The following is a 25,668-nucleotide window of genomic DNA, read 5'->3' on the forward strand; positions in this document are numbered from 1 at the left end:
GTGTGGAGAACACATCTTTCTCCTGATTGTTCATTGCAGAGAATAGGCTTGGGAGACAGCATAGTTGGTAAAATACTTCTTGTACAAGCGTGAGGGCCTGAATTCAATCTCTGGGACCCATGTAAAATTGCCACATGTGCTGGTGTGCAGCTGCAATCCAGGCACTAGGGAGGCAGAGCCTGGAGGGCCCCGGGGACTCACAGCTGGCCAGTCTGCCCAGCCAATGAGCCCTTGGTTCTAGTAAGAAGCCTGTCTCAAGGGAGGTGAAGTGTTCCAAAGGATGACACCTGAGACTACACACACACACACACACACACACACACACGCACGCACGCACGCACGCACACACACACACACCCCTACACAAACATAAATGCAGATGTGTACACACAAACCTAAGTTTTAGAATCACTTGAGATTTGCGTTCTAATCTGTTTACTTCTTAAACTGTATGGCTTTTGGTACAGTATCATGTTCCCTCATCTGTGAAAGCTTTCCCACTTTATGAAGCCATACTTATAGAATGGTACATGCATAAAACAACTGGAATACAGCTGATCTTGGTGTTGTTTTAAAGTTTAAAAAAGAAGAAGAAAAAAAAACCCAAAACCAATCATTCGATTTTTACCAATAAAGACTCAGGAGCCAGATGCTGAGGTGAAAATCTGCTAGCTCAGAGGCAGAGAAAGCACCCAGCTGACCTTCCTCCTCAGCTGACATCCCAGAAGGAAAACGGCTCTTTTCCTTCTCCTCGCTGTCTTAAAAACCCTTCAACTCAATGTCCTTCCTTTCTACTTCCTGTGCATCTCGCTCTATCTGTCTTCAGACTTCCTCTCACTTTTTATGTCCTCCCCCCCCCCCCATGCTCACTTTCTGTCAGTCTGGTTGCTTGCTCCCTCTCTTGACCTAGGGCTAACTTTATTTAATCCTGATTTCAGAAAGCTCTTGAGTTAAAGGTATGTGCTGGGGTAAGCAGGTACGTGTTTACAGTAAATAGAAAGCTCTACCATCAAAGACTGAGCCATAACTCAATTAGGAACAGGTTTTTACAGTTCACAATTTTGGGGTTCACAATAGGATCAAATATCCTGCAACATCTGGGCCAGCATTTAAAATAAAATGCTCTAAATTACAAATTTGAAGGTTTTGTTTTTTAAGAACAGCCGGGCAAGGTGGCGCATGTCTGTAATCCTGGCACTTGGGAGGAAGAGGCAGTTAGATTGCTGTGAGTCTACAAAGTGAGTCCAGGACAAACAGGGTTACACAGAGAAACCCTGTCTGGAAAACCCAAAAGTAAATAAATTAAATTAAATTAAATAAAGAACTAAGAAGTAATGTTCACATTTTAATGCAGGCCTTTTGTAAATTGAGTAAATGCATCATGTGAAATTTGTAATGCTTCCTTCAGGAGTGTCGTAATTATCTGGGTGGTGACAAGCATTAAGGGTCCACCCTTGGAAAAAACTTATTACTGAGAACAAAGCTCTTCAGAAAGTGAATGTTTAGAATATTTGGTGTTGCTAAACTGGGTGATAGTTTTTGACACTTTGCTGGGCCCATTGTTCTAGCTAGACATAATTTTTTTTTCAAATAGGGTTTTCTTTTTTTTCTTTTTCTTCTTTTTTTTGTTTTTGTTTTTTGAGACAGGGTTTCTCTGTGTAGCCTTGGCCATCCTGGACTCACTTTGTAGACCAGGCTGGCCTCGAACTCACAGCGATCCGCCTGCCTCTGCCTCCCGAGTGCTGGGATTAAAGGCGTGCGCCACCACGCCCAGCTCTTTTTTAAAAAATTTATTTATTATTATGTATACAGTGTTCTGCCTGCATTTACACCTGCAGGTCAGAAGAGGGCATCAGATCATGTTATAGACGCTTGTGAGCCACCATGTGGTTGCTGGGAATTGAACTCAGGACCTCTGGAGGAGCAGTCGGTGTCCTTAACCTGTGAGCCATCTCTCCAGCCCTAGACAAAATTCCATGACAACCATCTAACACAAATTTAGAGAACTCTTTCAATGGTTTCTGACAGCTCCCTATCTGACTCAAGTTACCTATGGCATGGCAGAAAACAAGTGGCAGATGATGTCACTGAAAGCCCTGAGGGAAAATATGAAGGAAGGCCCAACATGAAGGAAGGATACATGCTGGCTGGGACCATGAGCCATGCTTCTCAGTCACTGCTGGGCCCTGACGTACGTGTGTCACACAAAGAAGTAAGAGTAATGTCTTTAACATCAAGGACAAGAAATACACTTGATGATTAAAAAAACCCTCTCTACTTTGTGAGACTTTTAAACTCCAGGATGTTTTTTTGTTTGTTTGTTTTTGTTTTTGAGAAATGGCCCCATTATATAGGCCAAGCTAACTTGGAACTTTGAAGCCCAGGCTAGCCTTGAGCCCCAAACATCTTGCTCAGCCTTCCAGATGTACAGGCATGAGTCACTAATTAAGAGTTCAATGAGGATCTATAGGAACCCCTTTCCTAGAGTCTCTGCATCTGGCAACACGGTGCTTGGTTAACTAAGCATGAATCTCAGGAAACAACTGTTGCTAAAACCCACTTTCCTCTTCAAGATGAGCCACAAGAAAACTTGAGGAAGGATTCTAGGCATAGGGTGTGACAAATACTCCCACAGCCGGTCCACCTTTGAAGGCAGACTTCAGGTGAGGGATTTCACCAGCCAGGTAAAGCAGCTGTGGGGATAAGCAATCCAGGCTAGGACTCTGCTAACCAGACTGCGACACTCAATTAAAGGAGAAACACATTGGGGGAGGACCAGCAACTTACCTTTTCCTTCCTCCTTCTCTCTCTTCATCTCTGTGTTTCTCCTTTTCACTCCCCCCCCCCCCCGCCTCCCCCATCCCCCACCCTTGTTTTGTTTTGTTTTTAATAGACACACTGAGGTATGCGGCTCTTTCCTCTGATGGAATCACAGGGATCTGCAGCTCCATAAACTGGGTTGCACAGTGACAAACCAACATGAAGTAATTCTAATTCCTAGTGTTGTCCTCAGCGATGTTCAGCTTGTCCTGGGCACAGCTTCTCCCTATGGATTTTTAAAAAAAAATTTATTTATTTATTTATTTTATGCTCCAGTGTGATTCCAGCGTTTGCATATCATTGGCTATTCTTCACAGCAAGAAACAAATCTTTCTCTTAGGGTCTACTACTTATTTCTGCGTTTCATTTTATAGCAGGACTAAAATAATCCCCAAGTAGAATTCAAGTGGTGTTCTTGGTACATACCAAGAATCAGGGCTAAGAAGGCGACTCCTCACCCAGACAGGGTCTGAAAACAACAACAACAACAACACAACAACAGACCTCTAAGTGTTGTTTTGAGACAGGGTTCTGGCAGGCTGGCCTCCAGCTTCCTTTTAGCCTACACTTATTTTCTTGGATCCTGTCCTACTTTCCGTTTTGACACCATGGTGAAACCTATAAGACAACACATTTGGTCACCGCTTCCCACCCTCCCATCAAATATCTTCCAGCTGAAGTCCTGGGTGTATCCCTTTTTCTCAGCTCCCACAGGCCCAGGAATTCCAACCGCGCCTACCCCTCGCTTTGCCAGCACTCAGCAGACCGCAGTTTGGGGAGTGCGGGTAGCTTTCTGCTATTCCAGAGTGCTGACACCCCGAGTCTAGAGAAGCGAAGAGCCCTACTTTAGAAGGCACCCCTCTCCCCAAACCCTCCGCCCAAGGTAACTCGCAGTAGGCCCACTCAACATCTGGGTCCCCAGGGTGACTCTAGAGCCCGGCCCGCCCAAGCCCCGGAGGGAACGCCCTAGGCACCCAGGGTGACGGGAACCCCGCCCCGCCCCGACGCAGCCGCTCAATTAACCGCGGTGCGAAACAGCTCCCGCCGCAGTCCGGCACCTCGTCTTCTACCTGGGACCATGGGCCGGTCGCGCGCGCCGGGGACTCGGCCACCGCCAACGCCGCCGCTGCTGTCACTACTGTCGCTGCTGCTGCTGTTCCCGGCGGTGCGGGGTGAGTGGCCACGCGTGGGGCGCGAGCTGCGACGGGTAGCTGAGGGCTAGGCGCGCGCACGCTTGGCCGGCATTGTTCTCTGTAATTGGTTGCTGGCTCCGCAGCCAGGTGTCCGCTGCCTGCCCGTGTGTGGAGTGCTGGGCTGTTTTGGCTGTGAATGGATTTCCTCTTAACCGGAGAGACCGTGGAAACAGCAAAAGGGAGGGCTGAATGCGAATCTCCAGCCCGGGTTCCTGGCTCTTTTATTCTTACGGTGGAGGCCAGATGGCTGACCACCAGCGTCCGTGAGAACCCATCCGCGAGCAGCGCCACCCACTTGGGCGTCTTATCTCGCGCCTAGCCGCGGTGTCAGTGTGGGTAATTCTGTACATTTTGAACCACTTGGACGGACGAGGGGGAGGGGGAGGCATCATTAACTCTCCACTTAGTTTTGTCTTGTGTCGATGAGCGCCTAGGCGGTGGATCCAAGTTCCTGCAGGGCAGAATCAGTATCCGGAGGAAGTCAAGAGCCATAGCTGCTTTCCTTATTAACCAGGTCTGGGGAAAGAAAGTTTAGGCATTCTTTCCGCTTCACACCCGCTCTTATCTTTCTAGGTGACTGTGGCCTACCTCCTGAAATACCTAATGCCACACCATCATTGAGTGGAAAAACCAGTTTTTCCGTGGATGAAGCCGTATTCTATAGATGTAATGATGGCTTTCAAAATATCCCAGATAAGCCAGCCACAGTGATCTGTCTTGAAAATGGCAGTTGGTCAAGCTTCGAAACATTCTGTAATAGTAAGTTCTTGGCTTCTTTTTAGAAATATTATGGGAATGTGCATCTTGTTGAGGTTATTTTTACACCTCTTTGGAGTGACTGGTAATTGATAGTTTCTACCGTTATTAAACCCCAGAGTATACGTGCTGGCAGTTCACACTCGAGCTAATTGAAGGCGGTACTTCCTATAGCGAGTCCTGCTTCTTCATTAAGAGTCTTTCTTTCTATTGTACAGGCTAATAGAGAAAATACATGATAGCTATTGTTTAGGGAGTGAATTATATGTGAGTATAGTTGGCAATTACCTTGAGACACACACACACACACACACACACACACACACACACACACACACACACACAGTGACCTGTCCTTGTCAACTTCATTTTGTTAAGTAACAGATACAACTCCTAGTAGACATTTTAAGATCTTACTTGCAAATAAATAAATAAATAAATAAATAAATAAATAAAAAAAAATCTTCTGTACGTAGAGCCCTGCGTTAGCTTTAAGATAGAGTTTTTAGGTGCTCCTGCATAATCTGAACACAATACAGGGTCCAGAACTAGGAGGTCTGTCTACCCACCTGGGTTCTGTACTGTAGCCTATTGCTTATTCTTTGACTGTAGATCTTTATAGCCTGCTATTTTACTACTGTTGGCAATTAGAACACATTGTCAGATGGGGCGGAGGAGGGGGTGGGGGGGGTGGGGGGGAGTGGCTCTCAAGGCATTCCTGCCTGCTGCATAGGGCTTATATACATCCTACACGGAGGCTATCTATGCTGGTTTTCTTTAAAAAATAATAGACTAACAAAAGTTTACTTAAAAAATATTTTATTAGTGTATTCATATTACATCTCAGTTGTTAGCCCAGCCCTTGTATCTTCCCATTCCTCCCTCCCGCCTGCTTTCCCCCTACTCCCCTCCCCTAGGTCTGTGACTGAGGGGGACCTCCTCCCCCTCAAAAGTTTACTTTTTACTTGCATGTATGATGCTCAGGCTGGCCTGAACTCATGGACTCATCAGCCTCTCGAGTAGCTGGAATTAGAAGCCATGATACTTGTCTTTTTTCCCTTTTCTTTCTTTCATTTTTTTATACTCCAAAATAACAAAAATAAAAAGTACAGTGTGATAAACACACAAGCTGGCAGCATACACACTTATATTATCAAATGCTATCTTCTGTGTGATTTAGTGATTCTGGACAGACTGTAGCTCCCCCCAGGTTAGGTCACTCAAAGGCAGCAATCAAGCCTTTTATCTTTACTTTTGTGTAATGTGTGTGTTGCCATCTCCCAGCACCAATGCAAACATGTTGGTAAGGAATTACATTACACTAGGATGACTGCAGTGTTGCTAGGCAACAGGAATAGTTCAGGTCCACTAGGTACCTGCAGGAACCACATTTATCTATGTGGCCCATCATGGATCAGAGTATCATTCTGCAGTTCATGACTGACCACAGTAAATCCAGAGTCATTCAAAACTGATTTTTGAAACCATGAGGGAAATGGGCTTTCCAACCCCCACACGAGGTAAGAAACCTACTCGCTTTCACCACGTTTCAGAGTGTGTAACTTTTCCACCGTATTGCTTCATGGACTCCTTCAAGTTATTGTTAAGTTATGTAAGTGGGGATTCCTCTCTTAATTTCAGAGTTAAGGGGACCCATCAGGAGCTTCTCATGTCAAGGAGCCAGGCTTCAGGCTTGTGCCTCTGGGCTCCCAAGACACTGTTTCTTATGCTAGGCCTTGGCTCTTCAGAGCACATTTGCATAGCTGTTGGTGCATGTTTTGTGTCCACAGTTGGTTCATCTGACCCCTGTCACCAAGGGGCTCTTGTGAGGTTAAATGAGTAAGTGTGCGTAAAACATTTAGAAGTTCACAGACATCTAGAAAAAGTGAAGGTATGCATGTGAACACACTTGATGTGCTGCAGATAGCACAGTGCTGTTATTTTACAACGAATATATAAATAAAAATCCCTATAAAACAAATAAGTAAATAGTTAAGTGAAAAGGAGATGGTTTAGCGACCAGGTATTACCAGATTACACAGGCTGTAAAATAAGTTGACATCCCTCTTTTTCCATTGCTTTGTTAATTCTTTTAGGAAGCTGTGGTAGTCCACCAGTGGTGTCTTTTGCAGCCCCCAAAAAAGAATTCATCAGTATGAATTATTTCCCAGTTGGCACTGTTGTGAAATATGAGTGCCTGCCAGGGCATTACAGAGTTTCTGCAGTCCCAGCAACGTCAACTTGTCTTGAGAACTTGGAATGGACCAAAGTGAATGAAGCTTGTAAAAGTGAGTATCACATAAAATGAGTCTTCAAAGAATCATGAGGGTCATTTTTTTTTAAACCAGGCAAATATTTACATAATAGGGATCCTCATAGGTTTTGCATTTACTTAATTTAAGGTTACCTAAAACAATGACATACTCTCAGTAGGTGGCTTATTTTTTTGAAGCACCAAAACATGAATGTAGAATTAAAGAAATATAAGGGTTAGAAACATCAGTGGCTCAGATGTGTGTCTGTGTATTTGTGTATCTGTGCCCGATATTTAATTTTTCCCCTGTTTTCCTAAGGTATAATTAATAGGTAAAAATCAAGGTAGATGCTATTACATGATTGCATATATATTTATCACTTGTATGTGTATGTTTTTAATGCGTGCACGGTGTATGTGTTGGGAGTGTTACAGGATCACTCTGGGTGTCATCCTTTAGGTGCCTTTTGTCTGGAACTTTCCTTCATAAGCCACTTGAACTGTCCTCTTTCTGCCTCCCTCCCTTCCCCCTCCCCCCAGCTTTCAGGGACCTGCCTCCCGTATTGCTGCACTGGGACTATAGGTGTGTGCCACTGTGCCCAGCTGTGGACATGGGCTCTGGTGACCCCAACTCTGGTCTTGACACTGACAATAAGCAAGCACTTCATTAACTGAGGCATCCCCAGGCCCCTGACCATTACCCGTGTGCTTGAGTTTGTTTCTGTGTGTGCGGGGAGTATGCGAGTGCGTGCCCTTGTGTACCTGTGCGTACGAAGGCCAACGGGCATCCTTGGGTGTCCTTCCTCAGGCTCTGCTCACCTGGAATTTAGTCAATATCTGTCATTGGCCTGGGGCATCCAAGGAGTCTAGGTTGGCTGGCCGGTGCACCCCAGGGCTCTGCCTGTCTCTGTCCCCCCAGCTCTGGGATGACAGGTGCTTGTTACCATGCCCAGCTTTTTGATGCAGGTCCTGGGGATCAAAGTCAGGAAGCACTGGTAAACCAGTCCAGCTTTCTCTATCTCCCTCATTTCAATTTTATTATTATTACTATTATAATTATAATTATTATTTGGTTTTTTTTGAGACAGGGTCTCTCTGTGTAGCCTTGGCTGTCCTGGACTAACTTTGAAGGCCAGGCTGGCCTCGAACTCACAGCCATCCACCTGCCTCTGCCTCTTGAGTGCTGAGATTAAAGGTGCGCGCCACCACCGCCCCGCTCAATTTTATTTCTTAAGTTAAAATACAAGCGATCTGTTTCACTGTGGTATTTTTGTACATCCATGCCATTGGTCTTCTTCATTCTCCTCTGCACTGCTCAACCCATCACAGTCTTGCTGATCTTGGTCCCAGGTCCTCTTCCCTTCTGCTCTCATGTTGCCTGTAGCCCATTGCTTTTACTTTTTAAATCTTCCTTTAAGACCTCTTTCTTCCCCATTCACTTTTTAACATAATTGTGTCTATATATGTGTACATGATATATATGATTGTTTTCTTATCAGTACAGGTAGAGGTTTTGTTTTTGTTTTGCCTATGTATGGTAGTTGAATAAAACAAATATTGATATTCTGTCTTTTTTTTTTTTTTAGAAAAGCCATGTCCTAATCCTGGAGAATTACCAAATGGCCACATTGATACATCAGAGGACATATTATTTGGTTCAAAAATAGTCTTCTCATGCAACACAGGGTAAGTCACACTAAAACTCTATATTTAACTAATGGACAAAACAAATTAGGAGTTTAGGGGACACTGATAGATTTGTGACCTATGGTCACAGGTTGGTAGTGTCTAAAACAATTCCTCATAGCAGGAGTGAGGGTGAGGATGAGCCAATGCACAGTGATGTACATGTGTGTAAATGTCAAATGAAAGCTATTTATATATGCTACTGAAAAAATTAAGAAACACAATAGCTCTCCCCACAGAACTTTTGTCCTGAGCTCATTATACTTGTACTTAGTAATATGGACCAGGAAAAGAAGATTTTTTTCTACTTGTAACTTTTCTAGATTATTAGATTCCAATACATATGTGATTGATTCTAAATGTGATTAGCAAATAAACAATCAAAATATTTTGATGATACAAAATTAATAATCCTTGGAAGTGTTAGAAATCAAACCTATCTTGGTAACCTGCTGTCCTTCCTCTGAGTGCCACCAGGTCTCCCCCTCCAGGGAAAATGGTTAAATGTGAGGCACCAGAGTACGTAAGAAAGTAATATCCCACTCTCTACTCAACTGTGGAGAATGTTCTGTCCATTGGCTAGATCTGGGTAGGGGTTTAAAGTTTACCGCCTGTATTGTCCTTGGCTGGTGCCTTAGTTTGAGCGGGACCCCTGGGCCCAAATCTGCCTATCATAATGTTCTACTTGTAGGTTTCTAGGTTACCAAGAAGAGACTTGATACCCTATGAACATATACAGGGGGAGGTAATCCCTCTCAGGAACAGCATTGGGGAGGGGAATAAGGGGAAAATGGGAGGGAGGGAGGAATGGGAGGATACAAGGGATGGGATAACCATTGAGATGTAACAAGAATAAATTAATAAAAACAGGAAAAAAATAGAAGCAGAAAATGAAAAAAAATAACGACTTAATTGTGAAAAAAATCAAACCCATATTAAACTGACTTAAATATTAATTTGTATCTGAGATTTTCTACACAAACAAATGGGCCAAAAAAGTCTAGTGTGAAAATGCCCCGCCCCCCCCCCATTTTTTTTTTTTTTTTTTTAGTTCTTTGTGTAGAACAAGGAAGTTCTTTATTTACGTGTCATCAGTGACTTGTCCAGTGGGAAGCTCCTCACTATTTCTAGGTTGAGGGCCACGCCCCCCCACCCCCCCACCCCCCTACTTACAACAGAGAAACAGGCAGCACTGAGCATGGGTTAATGGGTTTACAACGAGAACACAGGGAACTGGGAAGGAAGAGCAGGTACAGGCCCAGGGCAGGACTTGGAGAAGGGAGGACGCTGGGTCGGATTCGGTCAGAACACCTTGTAGACACGCATCAAGTTCTCAAGAAGTATTCTTCAAAGCGAAACAAAGCAAGGTGCATTTCAAACTTTAAAAGGGAGAAGTAAATAGTAGCACATTGTCACCTTTATTCAATGGGGATTCAGTTGGGTTGTCAGTGTGATGTCGGGCCCGTGCTGCACTGTGAACGCTTTAGGTAGAAGTGCACTCTGTTATTAATGAAGCCCATTCTTTTAGAACTTAGAATAAAAGATTTCATCTGACATATGGCTTTTTCATTCTTCTCACGGGTGTATTTTTTTTTTTTTTAAATCCTGCGAGGGAAAGAAGCATTTTTGCTTGTTTGGAAGTCTTGCCATTTCAGTGTCTTTTCTGTGAACTAGATACTTTAAAATTTCCATATAGATTCTTATCCACTATTATTTCATCTTCTGGTGAGGTAAATTGTTTAAAATGAACTTCTGGAGAACTGAAAAGGCAAGGCTTAAGCATCTGCGAATATAACAGCCTTGCCCTCTCCTTTAGGTACAGGCTAGTTGGTTCAGCCTCTAGTTACTGTGTTATTGATGAAAACACTCTTCACTGGACCGACCCATTGCCGCAATGCATAGGTATGTTCTTTTTTTTTTTTTTTAAGTAAATACTCAAGTTGTGGGGCCAAAGGGTCAATGAAATCAATTGTTTGTTGTTTAAGAACTATCCACATCTATTATTTGTGGTGCCCTTCCACTTTTCATTGTGTCTCTACTAGTGATAAACGTCTTAATTTATCAGCCATGGGAGGCCTTCTGAAGCTGGTCCTGAGCAGTAATATTCTCAGCTATAAAATAATTACGAATTAAGAACCAACTTTGGTCTACATTTGTGCTTGGTCATTTGTTGTATAACCATTCCTTCTAATAGCCAGAGAAGCATGATCTTTCTCAGCTGTAGGAAAGGAAATATCCTTGGTCCCATGTCCTGAAGGAAATGTCACTGGAAGGCGTATCATACAGGCCCCTACTGCAAACCCATTCTTTCTCTCAGACCCAGTGTTGCCTACCTGTCTCCTTTTAGAGAATGGCTATCAGTTGAGGTAGTTACATAGACGGTTTTAAGGTATGATATCCTTTTTTTCATTAGAGAAATTAGGTTGTGTGATAAAGAAACCATTCTTACGCTTGAGAATTTCACCTTCTAAAGAGAGAAATATGAGAAAGAACATCAAAAATAAATATATCCAGTCAAATTTAGTCCCATTAGAGACATGGCTGCCTTTGAAAATTGAGATAAGTAAAATATGTGTAGTTTATTTATGTGTTTCAGTCCTGGGCATAGATTCATGGTCCTCATGTATGTTAAGGCCACCATGTTCCACTGAGCCCCACATATTTTAAAAATGTAGAGTTTAATCTCTTCCATCTTGCATTCTTTTGATACTTAAATTACAACTTCCTCAAAAATAGTTTCTAAAACTGTAATGTCAAAATTAATGCTAATTCCATTGTGTGTGTGTGTGTGTGTATGTGTGTGTGTGTTACTAGGAGAAAAGTTGAAGTAATAGATGACACTCTGGTAGCCAATGTGTGCAATCAGTTGATATGAGCCAACAGATAGCAAGTCAAGGAGCCCACTCGTGTCACACCCATCATGGCCCACTCTGCTAGGTCCACTATTTCTATTTTCTTCATAGGACCCTGTAGGCACCTTTTTTAAAAAACCTCTATTTTAATTTAGTGTTCTTATGCCTCTCTCTCCCCTCTCCATCCCAATCCCTTCCAACACCCAACGCCAGCTAGAAGAGAAAGGTCAGTGGGGAGAAAGGGCATAGTTCTCTTAGCCACTTCCTGCTAGTTAGGGCCGTTGGGTTCCTGGGAGCAAGTCCAATCTTTGCTTCAGGGTATCTCCAACTTCTCTTCAAACTGCATCAACAGCAACCCGGAGCAGCAGGGGGAAGCATCAGGAACCTTCTTTCTCGGAGTCCCATTTCTCTCTCTCTCTCTCTCTGGGCTCTGGCATTGATTCCCTCTCCAGAGTCCTCAGAATTAAACTCTCTGCATTTGGCAAAGAGCCCCTCTCAGAGCCAGCATGAAGCAAATAGCTGCAGTAGACAATCTGCATCAACCCCATATCCCACACCCGGGATTAGAACAGAAACATGTTCACATAACATAACTGGGTTTTTAAAGACACCAAAGCTTCCACTGCAGGACCATCTGAAGGGTTTTTTTTGTTTGTTTGTTTGTTTTTGTTTTTTCATTTCTGCTCACTACCACGATTCTCTTACCATTAGTAGTAAATGATCTTGTAATGACACGAAAAGATGAAGCAAAAGGGAGCTGGGACACAGTTTGTTGCCACAGGCAACCTGGCCTAAAGCCTGGGCGGGCAGCTTCCCTGTGTGAAGCCGGTGTTTTCACCAGCAGGCGCTGCCCATTGCTTCCCAGAAATGTGCCCACCAGGAATGTATCCTAGTGCGGAAGTGTTTGCACAGAGCCCACTTCCTGTTTGTACTGCAGCTAAGCAGCAGCCCTGTTTTCTTTTTGCTCTTTATGGCGAACACCCTTGCTTTCCTGGCTCTCAGCCACCTCTCCATCAGCAGCTTGCTGAGAGGTGCATTTCTTAGGAAAGCCCTTTGTACCTGATCAATTAATTCAGTGTTATCATCTGTTCTTGTGAATCCCAACAGCAAGAGTCTATTTTTGATTTCCACATCGATTTACTTTTTCTTTTGTTTTTTGAAATCACCAAAACAAAAAGTGGAAGGTGGATTTATTCTTTTCCCTTAACATAATATTTTTATTAATTATTGGGGAATCTCATACAGTGCACCCCAGTCACACTAACTTCCCATTCCTCCCAGGTCCACTTTTCTACCCTTATGCTTCCCTCACCCCACCCCACCCCCCAAAAAAACCCCACCAAGTCCAACTTGTGTTGCCCCTATACCCACTGGAGCATGGTCAAACTCCCAGTGGTCAGCCCATAAGGGAAACTGAGTCCACTGCAGTGTAGCTCTTCACAGTTGATGGAAAGTGAATTGTCAACCAGGGTGCAGCCTTGGGGTATAGATGAGTGAGGATATACTGGTCTCTGGTGTGGCTATGTCTTAGTCGGTTTCCAGAGGAAGCCAGCTAAGGAGGGGTGTGAGCACTTTCCAGGGTCCTCTTCAGTCACACAACGAGGGCGGTCCTTGACCCCTGAGTTAAGGCTCACTGTCAGAGGACCTGCTTTCTCCTCTCTTTCTGTTGTTACTCTGCTTTTATTTTTTTTGTAATTAATTTCTGTTGAATATTAATTTCTAATATTCCCTTGAATAATCAGTGCTTCTGTCCTATGACTGCCTTCCCAGGCCCCTCTCTGTTTAAGCTTCTCACATCTAATCCCCACCGCTACGTTATTTTTCAGAACTGCTTCTGTAAACTTTTGTCTATGCAGGAACCTCAGTTGGCAGACTTCCAGGGTGAGAGAGAATGCTTCGTCTTTGTACCTCATTACCATTCCATTCACTGTCCGCAGATGCGGCGTGCCTTTTCCTCCTCCCTTTCATCAGTGTGTCTGAGCCCTTACAGAGCTTAATTGCTAATGGTGTTCAAGGCCGCCACTGTCTCTCTGCTAAGTGCAGAAAACACTTAGCTTTTGCCTTCCTGTTTACCATGCTGTCCATGCAAACTGCCTGCCTGTTGCCATGTTCTTTACTATCTGTCCATTTATGTAAGACTTCTATTGTTGTTGTTGATGAGTCTGGATCTAAGTGTGTAGCACAAGCCCGTCTCACACTTTGGCAGCATCTCTTTCTACCCTCCTCCGTTCTGGGATTACAGTCCTGAGCCCCCAGGCCTAGCTATCTCATGATCATCTCTCCCTCCATCTGTGTGTGGATGTGTGATGTTAACAGAGGCATGTATGTGATAGGCACCAAGATGACTTCAGGTGTTACTCCTCAGGGCTTGTTAACTTTGGACTTTGGAGGCAGTGTGCAGTGGTCCTGGGGTTGCTTGGCTGGAGTAGGCCTGCTCTGAGTCAGCTTTAGGGGCCTGCTTGTCTCTGCCTCCCAATCCTCCCCAGGTGCACACTAGCAAGCCCAACTTTTTTTTCCCCCTAAAGATTTATTCATTTGTTATTATGTATACAGTGCTCTGCCTGCACATACACCTGCAGGCCAGAAGAGGGCATCAGATCACACTATAGATGGCTGTGATCCACTATGTGGTTGCTGGGAACTGAAGGACCTCTGGAGGAGCAGTCAGTGCCCTTAACCTCTGAGCCAGCTCTTCAGCCCCAAGCCCAGCGTTCTTATGTGTGCTTAGGGGAGTGCTTGCACAGCAAGTGTTTTCCCGACTAAGCTCTCACCCAGACCCTACCTCATGATTTTTGATACCATTACACTGTTCTATAGCTGGATTGGCCTAGAAGGTCCTTCCACCCCTTCTTTGCTTGGCTGTGTTTTCCCCATCAACAGTCACCTTTTCCCTAGTTTTTCAGTAGGATTTCCTAGGCTGGCTAATGTCCTTGGCTTCTATGACAGCCTTCACGTTGTATTGACGTACCATCTCCAGTCTCTTTTACCACTAGATTTTTGTTTGTTTGTTTTTCGAGACAGGGTTTCTCTGAAGCCTTGGCTGTCCTGGACTCACTTTGTAGACCAGGGCGGCCTCGAGCTCACAGCGATCCACCTTGCCTCTGCTTTGCAAGTGCTACTAAAATTTTAAGACCAGGGAAGGGTTCCTTACTTGGGTTTTTGTTTGTGGTTTTTTTGTTTTTGTTTTTGTTTTTTGTTTTGCTTCTCATCATAGAATGATGCTTGTGTGTTAGCTGCTCAGAGCGTATTTGGACTGGACAGGTAGGTGGTTCTTGCTTAGTTTAAAATCCGTCATGACTTTGCTAGTATTCTCTGCCTGCTTACGTGCATTTGAGGTAGTTTCATTTGATGTGCGTATGTAATTATACTGTTTACTTGATTAACTTAATGGTGCTGAAGAATGTGAAGCCCACTGATCTTGCTGTTAGGATACCTGTCAGAAAGAGATATCCTCTTGCAGATACTTTTTAAATTAAACTGCTCTGTCCTGTGTAAGGTTCCAGCGAGTCAGCCTCTCCTAAAACACCATACCCTAGAGGTGAACATGTGGACCCGGTGCCGCGACCCACAGGTTGAGAACCACTGTCATAGGTATTTGTCACCGTCAAGAGACAGTGGCTGAACTAAGAAAAACGGTTGATTTTAGGTCGTCTTAAACATTTTAAACATGTTTTAGTCTTATTTCTAAACATGCAATATTGGTTTTTCTTCATTAAAAAAAAATACTTTTTATTCTTTTAAAGTAATTCATTGCCCAGACCCGCCAAAAATCGACAATGGAGGAATAAGAGAGGAGAGCGACTCTTACGTCTATACACAGGTTGTCACCTACGTGTGTGCCAAAGGCTTCATCCTGGTAGGAAACAGCTCGATTTATTGTACTGTGAACAACAACAACGAGGGGCAGTGGAGTGACCCACCACCCAAGTGCACAGGTAACCCATCGTGTTCCTCTTTGGCTGCCCGAGGCCTCACCTAGTATATGTTTATGTATACTGAACTCTTTAGATGGGTCTTAAGACAAGTAAACTCAAGTGTCACTACTTAACTCACCAATCAAATGAGAAAAGATTTCCTGCTAAAAGATAACAATGTAAACTGGGTGGCCATAGTGCACGTCTTCAATCCCAGCACTTGGGAGGCAGAGGCAGGTGGACCTCGGAGGCCAGCTCGAGGCCAGCCTGATCTCCAGAGTGAGTTTCCAGGACAGCCAGGGCTACACAGAGAGACCCTGTCTTGACAAACAAACAAACAAACAAACAAACAAAAACAAGATATTAATGTGTCTTTCCTCAAAATGAATATCAGAATTTAGTACCCTGTACTCCTGAAGCCGACTTGTAACTCGTTAACATTTATCGACACCTTGGGCAGGCTCCTCGGATGGGCCTTGTCCTGTTTTCAGTGGTCTTTTCACTGTCTGCAGTGGAGCTTTGGGTAAAGGACCACCTAGCATAGATGGTCAGTCACTCACCCGGGTGTTGCCTTGCCCCAGCAACTGAGGTCATAATCCAAGCTGCCTCACTCACCAAGCCCAGAATGGAAGGCAGACGGTGGTGCATGCATTTAATCCCAGTACTTGGGAGGCACAGAGGCAAGTGGATCTCTATGAGTGCGAAGCCACCCTGGTCTACAGAGTGAGTTCCAGGACATCCAAGGCTATACAGAGAAACCCTGTCTCAATAAAATAAAATAAAATAAAATAAAATAAAATAAAATAAAATAAAATAAAATAAAATAAAATACAATGCCTAGAAACGACTAGCAGAGTAGTAGGGTAGCTGCAGAAAGTCAGCGTGAGGCCCCAGGTTCCCAAGATATTAGTGACATTGCCTCTTGTCCTAGGACCTATGCTTTGTTGTCTTAGTCACACTATCTTAAGTGACACTGAACCAGCACCTGAGTGCAAGTCCAGCTTGGTGCTTAACTTTTTGTGTGCAGAAAGCAGAATTCTTTCCCATGTTACCCAAGGCACTGAGAAGAAGGACAGCCATGGCTTTGTCAAACAGTCAGCACTGAACCTTTAGACACGTTACCAGGGAGGATGACTGCCCTGGATGCCACTTGCCTCTGGTCTCTTGTTTAGTAAATTAAAAAAAAAAAAAAAAAAAAAAAAAAAAGACTGGACACAAAGAAAAAAACCAGATGAATCTACAGTCATAGTTGGAGAATTTCACATACCTCGTCCCATAAAAGGAAAAGGAAACAAAAACAAAGGAAACACTAGAAAAAAAGAAACAAAAGGAAAAAAGAAAATAAAAACAAAAAACACTAAGAATAGGTGAGGATGAGCAACAGTGATTAATTAAGATTAAGCAGATGTCTTCATAAGAACTTGACCCCCATCGTGACAGGTGATCAGTCCTTTGCGAGTCACATTTTCCAGAACTGACGTCTGCTGCCCTTCACCCTCGGTACTTGTATTCATGACATTCTTTCTGACCACAAATTAGGTTATCAATGACCAAAAGGTCCTTAGGAAATTTAAACTCAGTGGGAGTACGAAGACCCTTTGGATTTAAAATAAGAACGCAGTGGGACGAAAATCCATTTTTATTTATGTCTGAGGGCCTTAAAATAACCTCTATGGAGACGTCATTGACTCCAGTCACGCCATCACTGTGTGACTGCCTGGCAGGAATTTTGAGGTGTCCCTTTTAAGTAGCCTGTGACATAGATTTTATTTAAAGCAGGGGAAACAATACATATAGCATCTGAACACTTAGAACATCATGTGTGGTGGGCAAGGCAGGGCAGGGTGTCACGGGTGACATAACCTGTGGCTTCAGGGACAGGCCATGAGCAATGTAACTTATGTAAACTTTCTCCACTGGGTTCTGTTGTTTGTTTTATATATATGACTTTAGGAGGTTAGCTGATGTCTCAGAGAGAACATACAAAGTGTAATGATCTGATGAGTCTGTGCTGTGTGCATCCTCAGAGTTTGGGTGAGGAAGGCAAATCTTTGCTGAAGTTCAGCCTTACTTAGGGCCGCCTAAAGGAGGTTTGTCAAAATGCGCCAAAGGCAACCAGAAGGAATAAGTCTACAGATGCACCGACACATCCTGAAGACAACAGACAAAGTAACTGCTGTCATTGTCTTTATATAAAAACATCCTTTGGTCTTGGTGTGTGTAGAGGAAGACAGTTTTGAAGAGGAAATTGAGAGGCGTGTCACATAAGATAGTCTGACCTTTTTTTTTTTTTCTTGGCACAGAAAGAAAAAAGCTTAAGAACTATTATATTGGTCTAAGTCTACTTCAGTCATGTGTGGGTATAATTAGTAGCAAAGCAAAAATGATGTCGCTTCTGCTTTGATCTCTTACATACATGTGTGGATTTTTAAAAAAAATATAGCTGTATAAAATCTAGGAAAACATGCACTATTCATCTTTCAGAGACTGTTTTTTTTTTTCTTTTAACCTAGTAGAGTGGTTTTCAGTTGTCTTCGGAAAAATGAGACTGTCTTGGGGGAATTGGTAGGAATAATGGAACAAAGAGGGAGGCTGGTGGTCAAAACACGTGGTATATTTGTAGGGCGTATCTTTATGAAACTCACTGCTGTGTAGAGTTAAAGTGTACTCATGAAACATGATGCCACATAGTGAGAGATGAAGTAAGGACTGGCTTTCTAAAAGTACTGTCTAGATGTTGGTGGAGAGAGAGAATAGTCACTGAGCAAGTAATGGGTAGGGAAGATTTATTTGGTTAGCAAGACTTAGCTATTTTTTAACTTAACATTTTTCTCTTTATAGAGAAATTCAAGATCCCAACAACACCTCGGAAACCAACAACAGTTCATGGTCCAAGTACAAGAGTCCCACCCACGCCTCAGAGACCCACTACAGTTAATGGTCCAGGTACAACAGTCTCACCAAAAACTCAGAGACTCACCACAGTTAATGTTGCAGATACAACGGTCTCGCCAAAACCTCAGAGCCCCACCACAGTTAATGCTCCAGGTACAAAAATCTCACCAAAACCTCAGAGACACTCTACAGTTAATGGCGCAGGTATAACAGTCTCACCCAAACCTCAGAGACATACCACAGTTAATGTCGCAGGTACAAGAGTCTCATCCAAACCTCAGAGACATACCAAAGGGAATATTCCATCTACAGCAGCCCCACTAATACCTCAGAAAGCCAACACAGCAGATGTCCCAGCTACAGAAATTCCACAGACACCTCAGAAAACCAACACAGCAGATGTCCCAGCTACAAAAATCCCACCAGCACCTCAGAAAACCAACACAGCAGATGTCCCAGCTACAGAAATCCCACCAGCACCTCAGAAAGCCGACACAGCAGATGTCCCAGCTACAAAAATCCCACCAGCACCTCAGAAAACCAACACAGCAGATGTCCCAGCTACAAAAATCCCACCAGCACCTCAGAAAGCCGACACAGCAGATGTCCCAGCTACAGAAATCCCACCAACACCTCAGAAAACCGACACAGCAGATGTCCCAGCTACAGAAATCCCACCAACACCTCAGAAAACCAACACAACAAATGTCCCAGCTACAGAAGACCCACCGGCATCTCAGAAAACTAATACAGCAGATGTCCCAGCTACAGAAATTCTACCAACAACTCAGAAAACTAATACAGCAAATGTCCCAACTTCACAAATTCTACTAACACCTCAGAAAGCCAACACAGCAGATGCCCCAGCTACAGAAATCCCACCAACTCCACAGAAATCCATCACAGCAAAAAGTTCAATCACAAAACCAACAACAGCTCAGATGTCCCCCACATCAGTTCCTATATCTGCAAAAACCCTACTGGTAACCAAGAATCCCACCACAGTTAACTCTCCTGCTGTAAAAACTACACAAACAACCCAGAGATTTGCCACAGCAAAACCTCCATTTACACAGAGTCTGCCAGCGACACAGAGGCCCACCATTTCACACTTCTCAATGACCAAGGGTCTCCAGATAGTTACCCAAAGGCTCACTTCTGCTCGTATTACAGTGACACCGCATGTACCTGCTACCAAGGTAACGGCACATCATCCAACGAAAACATCCAAAGACAAAGAAAAGCCTTCCTCAGGTCAGTTGAATTTGTTCAGCTTCCTGTACACAGGTCTGTTTTAGGATGGAAACTTAACTAAGACTACAGGGTTCCCCAGCCTCCAGCTGCTTGTGGCTACAGTGTTCCATACCATGTTTTGATTTCCACCGCACACTGTGACACGTGTGTTGGTAAGGTAACTTTGAGTCTTGTTAGAGTCTGTGGGAAGGGACTTGGGTTTCAGATAGTTTTTGTCTTGGGTTTTTTATTCTTGTTTTTGAGATAGTCTCATTATGGGGGTCCAGGCTGAACTGGAATTCTTGATACCCCCCTGCCTCAGTTTCCCAAGTTGTGGGATGACGGGCCTGTGCCTCCATACATGGGTTGATAGTTTTTGATAGTAGATCATATTGTCATTTGTTTTCTAGTTCAGCTTTTCAGAGTTGTTTCTTGTTATCGAGTCATATAACTACATATATGTAGTGTTTGCTTTGGTGTTCTATAACTGTTGTGGCTAATGTCAGCGTTGGTAACACTGCCCAGCTGATTCAAATATTAGTGTTGATGCTACTGAAATAAATAATGTATAATTGTATTCAAATATGTATATTTGAATATAAATTATATATGTATATATATACATGTGTATATATAATGTTTACCTTGTGGAAATTTGGGTTGGTTTTGAGGTCTGAGGTATAGCTGATTACTATATACTATATTAAGTTAGCAAATTAATGAAAAGTTCAAATGCTTAGTTTTATAATTCTGTCCCCCCATCCCTTTACTTTTTTTAGGTGCTGACCATCTTATATATGGTAAGTTTGATTCACAGGGAGTTAAAAGAAATTGCCGTCACTGTGGGAAGAGCGGTCCGTATTTCTGCAAGAGAATCTTATCTTTTAACTGTCTCAGGAAAACTATCAGAATACAGTGTTTATGGGCACCTGAGGGAAGGCGGGTAAATGCTTTTAATCGGCTGGTTTTGTGGACACCGCTAGGTACCCACTATGGGCTGCCATATTCCCAACAGTGTCCTTGCTCTAAGGTAATGTTAGGACAGCTTCGGGTCATTTGGCCAATCCGTCAGGTAGCATTGAGTGCCTGCTGTGTCAGTCTGTTGTCTTAGGCATATGAGAAGTAACTGTCAATAATACGGTGTTTATCCACAAAGCTTTAAAATTCACCAACTCTTTGACCATTTTTAGATATCTGATATAGGCCATCTGTAAGTAAGAGTCCCCACTTTTGAGTATATCTTTCCTCCATCTCTGGCTTTAAGTGAAGGTCTCTTTTTTGTTTGTTTGTTCATTTTTCCGAGACAGGGTTTCTCTGTGTAGCCCTGACTGTCCTGGACTCACTTGTAGACCAGGCTGGCCTTGAACTCACAATGATCCACTTGCCTCTGCCTCCCGAGTGCTGGGATTAAAGGCGTGGGCCACCACTCCCGGCAAGCAAAGGTCTCTAAAATATATTCTCTTGATGCTTAATATAGTTGGGGAAGGTAAAAACATAGTGTTGCAATCCCTTCTAGCATGTGGCCAGTGTTTTTCTTTGTACATTATTATTTACATTATTATATTACATTATTATTTACTGCTACTTATTTTTGGTCAGTGTTTTTCTTTGCACATTATTGTTTATATTATTACATTACATTATTATTTGCTGTTACTTATTAATAAGGCCAAGAAACCCCTGAACAAAATGGTAAGAGAAATTGTTAAATAGTGAAATAGCGAAGTGGCATATTAAAGTAATGTACAACTGAAAACACCCTTCATGAAAAGATGTTTATTTTGCAATTATGTACTTAGCAGTGACACCCCCGTTTTATACATGAATGTATGAGCTCAGGGACATGAGCCGGAAACATTTAGTTTCTATTGTTACTTTTACCAGTATTTGTCATACTTACTTGATGTTCAAGCTAAAGATTTACCTAGAAATATCCCAGCAGTTGGAATTGCTTTTGTCCATTTTATATTTTATATAGAAATAAATATATTCTAAGTGAGTGAAAAATCTCCTGATTTAATGATTTGCAAAGTGATGAGTATGATGCCTGAGCTTCTGTTATTTACTCAGTGGTATTTAGTGGAGATTTGAAATAGTTGTTATTTCATATTTTTAACTTTTATAGTACCGGGCATGTAACTTGGGCCTTGTACATGTCAGGCACAGGTGTTGATGAATTCCACCCCCTTCTCGTTTTTTTACATTTGAATTCCTTCTGTCTTGTAGACCTCATTCCCAGGAACCTCTCTGTAGGATATACTGTAATTTCTGGGCTCTGACAGCTTTCCTGCAGTCAGACATACGGCAAAAGTGTAATTTCTTAAGCTTATTCTGTTATCTCATTTTAAAGATGAAACCCGTATTACAGGGAAAATGTTTATCTGTTCATGTTTTTTTTTTTTTATTTTATTTCTATAGACAGCTGGGAGTGTTTTTAATTTGACTTTTTAGTGAGTGCACAAAGAAGTGAGTGTCCCTGGGGAGGTTTCTGCACACGTGTCATTATACTCCGTTCTTGTTCAGCCAGACCTTCTTCTCGCCTGGGAAAATGCTTTTGTCGATCATATGGTAATATATAAGAAATCTGTAATTTTTCCCATTTAATTCCTCTTAAGAGAATATAGAAACCATCAGATCTTCTTTGTTTGTTTGTTTGTTTCATGTTTATAAAGTTTTAATTTAACTATTAACACACAAAGTGTTAGATACCATTACAGCCTTCTCCTTCCCAAGTGTGTTTTAGTAGACTCTTCCTGGCTCCCTTGTCACGCATCCCCACTTCCTTCGCTGCCTCCGGGTTTCATACTCAAGCACACAGATGCTTTCCTAGCACAGGATGTGAATTAAGAGCAGCTCCAGAGCCGGGCGTGGTGGTGCACGCCTTTAATCCCAGCACTCGGGAGGCAGAGGCAGGCGGATCGCTGGGAGTTCGAGGCCAGCCTGGTCTACAAAGTGAGTCCAGGACAGCCAAGGCTACACAGAGAGACCCTGTCTCAAAAAAACAAAAAACAAAAAACAAAAACAAACAAACAAAGAGCAACTCCAACCTCCCACATATGAGAGAACGAGCCCCTTACCCTCTGCCAGTTGCCTTTATGCTGCTGCCTTAAAGTTCCCATCAGATCTTAATTTGCTTTATAAATGGCTCTGGCTCTATGTTGTGTCAGCTCCCCACCCTTCTTTCTTAGTCTTTTCTTCCCTCTGTCAAGGCTCTGTTTAAGTATTTTTTTTTCCTAATTAATCACTCTACATGAAATATTCATTCCCCCACACACAATAAGTCAGCTTATGTTCTCTGTATGCCTGTGATGTTTTTTTTTTTTTACATAAAAATAATCTTTTTACCCTCTTGGAGCCCCCATTTGGCAATATGAAGTCAACATAGTTTATTTGTTTTTAAAGTCAATATCATCTAGAAGAAAAAGGAAAAAAACCAAAAAACCCCAAAAAAACCAAAAACAACTGGTGCTTAGGAATTAGTCAAACTTTGGTTTCAATCTGGCTTTTTTAATTTAGTAAGTATTCAACCCAAAAATTAAGTTAATGTCCCTGGGTCCCATTTTTCTCCCCTATGAGACAGATCCTGTGTTAGTTTATATGTGATGAAGGATACAAACCATCCTAGTGTAGTAATAAGGGACAAATACACAAGACACCTGAAAGCCACAGTGTGCATGCAGTCTCCACTCTTTTTCTGAGATATATTTGTACACATTTTATCCCCCTGGCTACACTGAAGGACAAGAACCATTTTTCAAGTAAGTTTTGCGTGTTTACTGTGTAGCAAGTGCTGCTGTAGTTGATGTTTTTTTACATGTATATATTTTTTTAATTTACAACAATACTGGGGTGTAGCATATATACTCTTTTCTTTTAAGCTGAAATATTTTCTTTCTTTCTTTTTTTTGAGAATTTCATACGTGCATACAGTGGATTTTGATTTATATCCATCCCGTTTCCCCCTCCGGTCCCCAGCTCCCCCAGCATATCTCTCACCTCTTCCTAACTTGATGAGCTCTCTTTTTAAATGCACTTGCTGACTCAGAGTTCGGTATGCAGATGCTTGAGGGCCCATTTGCTGGAGTGGCCACACCCACAAAGAAAAATGATTCTCCATTGACCAATGCAGTTTACAGGAATTGTAACTCATCCAGAGTTTCAACACTAAATAAGGAAGGAAGTAGAGGCCAGTGACAGACACTTTAAAGTTATAGACTCTCCTCTTACTGATAAGACAGGAGACTGTATAACTCAACTTAGACAAAGTACCTGGATTCTCTACTCATGTTGCTTTGGCCATCGTCCCCAGTGCTCAAACCCTGTTGTCTTAACGCTCATGTAGAGATCAGTTGAAGTAATATTAAATTTAGAAAGTAATTGAGGCTGGAGAGATGGCTCAGAGGTTAAAAGCACTGGCTGTTCTTCCAGAGGTCCTGAGTTCAATTCCCAGCAACCACGTGATGGTTCACAACCATCTATAATGTGATCTGACGCCCTCTTGTGGTGTGCAGGTGTACATGCAGGTAGAGCACTGTATACATAATATAATAAATACATTTTTAAAAAATAGAAAATATTTAATGAAACACATCATGTGTACTCATTTTCATTATCCTGAATATGGTATGAACTGCAGATCAGCCTGCAGGAGTCCTGAATCTCATGTCAGTATTTGAATGAAAGATGCTGCTCTGACGATTGACATTGGCTTCTGGGGTCCTGACATGTGACCTTCTTAAAGTCCGCTGTAGAACGGCCACAGCTATCTGCCGGTTATTCATTGTTAAGAAGTCAGGTAGCCATTAAGTTTCCTTATGAGCCTGTGCTTAGAAATCTGGAATTTTAGGTTTTTCTCTATCACATTCTTTTTTTTCCCCTTGCCACATGTCTCCTTTTAGTGTAATTCCATAGTGTCTCTGCTTCTTGTTCTGTTTTGTGAAGTGGGTTATAAGCAAGAACTCAGTCTAGCCACTGCAGTCTGTTTTCATGGTGGGTCACATTTCACGTGGCTAGATATACAGGTGAGACATTTTGAAAAGATAGGGCCACCCCACATTTCGTCAAGAGGATGTGCCAGGCAGCATTTTAAGGGACAGCAGCTGGCAGAAACATGTCTGACTTGAGTTTTCAGCCATCAAAGTGATAGCTTATATATTGGTCAGCATTCAGCTGATGACACACGTGTATATAGTATGTACACTCGAGTGCGGAGGTGTTGGATCCCCCTGGAGCTGTAGGGAACCACTTGTGCGTGCTGGGGACTGAAGTCAGGTCCTCTGCAAGAGGAGTGCTCACCCTCAACGGTTGAGCTGTCTCACTAGCCCACCTCATGTTTTAATGCAAAAAAGCTGCGGCCTGAACCTTGGGCTAAAAGTAAGATTTTGTTGTTGTGGCAATGCACAACAATAATAAGCAAAAATAACATCAATGTTGGTTATTTTTTTTTGGATCTAAGTTTTCTCACCTGCAAAAAATAATATTGCCAGTGAAGTTTACTAACTATTTATCAAGCACTTCCAGTTTGCCCAGCACTGTGCTTCTTTACTGAAGTGATCAAATGAGATATAAAATCTTTCCAGTGTTGGCTTTTTGTTTTTTTTGTTTGTTTGTTTGTTTGTTTTTGAGACAGGGTTTCTCTGTGTAGCCTTGGCTGTCCTGGACTCACTTTGTAGACTAGGCTGGCCTTGAACTCACAGCGATCTGTCTGCTTCTGCCTCTCAAGTGCTGGGATTAAAGGCGTGCACCACCACACCTGCTTTGTTTTTGTTTTTTAATAGTTTTTCAAGACAGGGTTTCTCTGGGTAGCCTGGTTTGTTCTGGACTCACTCTGTAGACCAGGCTGGCCTCACTCCCAGAGATCCTTCTGCTTCTGCCTTCCCGAGTTCAAGGATTAAAGGCGATGCTTTAAACATGGCAGAGATGCAGTTCTAACAGGGACTCTTTCTGAGATGCTCCTTTTATTGAGGAATGGCATTTTCTAAAGTTACATAATTTTCCTTGATTCTCTTCAATGCTATGATTTAGGGGCATGTGACTTATTATAATTTCATAGATAATTTGTATAT

At 42.7% G+C, this 25,668-nt stretch overlaps 1 protein-coding gene across 4 annotated transcripts in view; it reads left to right on the forward strand.

Moving 5' to 3' along the window:
- Nucleotides 1–3,581: 3,581 nt before the first annotated feature.
- The window catches only part of CD55 (CD55 molecule (Cromer blood group)), a 29,843-nt gene continuing 7,756 nt past the window's right edge, over nucleotides 3,582–25,668 (forward strand). For 2 of the 4 annotated variants that reach the window (XM_084778640.1, XM_084778641.1), the window contains exons 1-9: nucleotides 3,762–3,992; nucleotides 4,587–4,772; nucleotides 6,866–7,057; nucleotides 8,610–8,709; nucleotides 10,526–10,611; nucleotides 15,305–15,496; nucleotides 18,317–18,421; nucleotides 19,544–19,624; nucleotides 20,383–20,403. In XM_084778640.1, coding sequence (XP_084634766.1) covers nucleotides 3,899–3,992; nucleotides 4,587–4,772; nucleotides 6,866–7,057; nucleotides 8,610–8,709; nucleotides 10,526–10,611; nucleotides 15,305–15,496; nucleotides 18,317–18,421; nucleotides 19,544–19,624; nucleotides 20,383–20,403 — 1,057 coding nt within the window. In that variant the 5' untranslated portion in view covers nucleotides 3,762–3,898. Of the gene's footprint in view, nucleotides 3,704–3,761; nucleotides 3,993–4,586; nucleotides 4,773–6,865; nucleotides 7,058–8,609; nucleotides 8,710–10,525; nucleotides 10,612–15,304; nucleotides 15,497–18,316; nucleotides 18,524–19,543; nucleotides 19,625–20,382; nucleotides 20,404–25,668 lie in introns of those variants that run through there. The other 2 variants (XM_084778638.1, XM_084778639.1) reach the window with 2 other exon arrangements.

This window comes from Acomys minous (genome assembly GCF_964271855.1).
Source record: "Acomys minous genome assembly, chromosome: 1".
In the NCBI taxonomy this organism is placed as follows: domain Eukaryota; kingdom Metazoa; phylum Chordata; class Mammalia; order Rodentia; family Muridae; genus Acomys; species Acomys minous.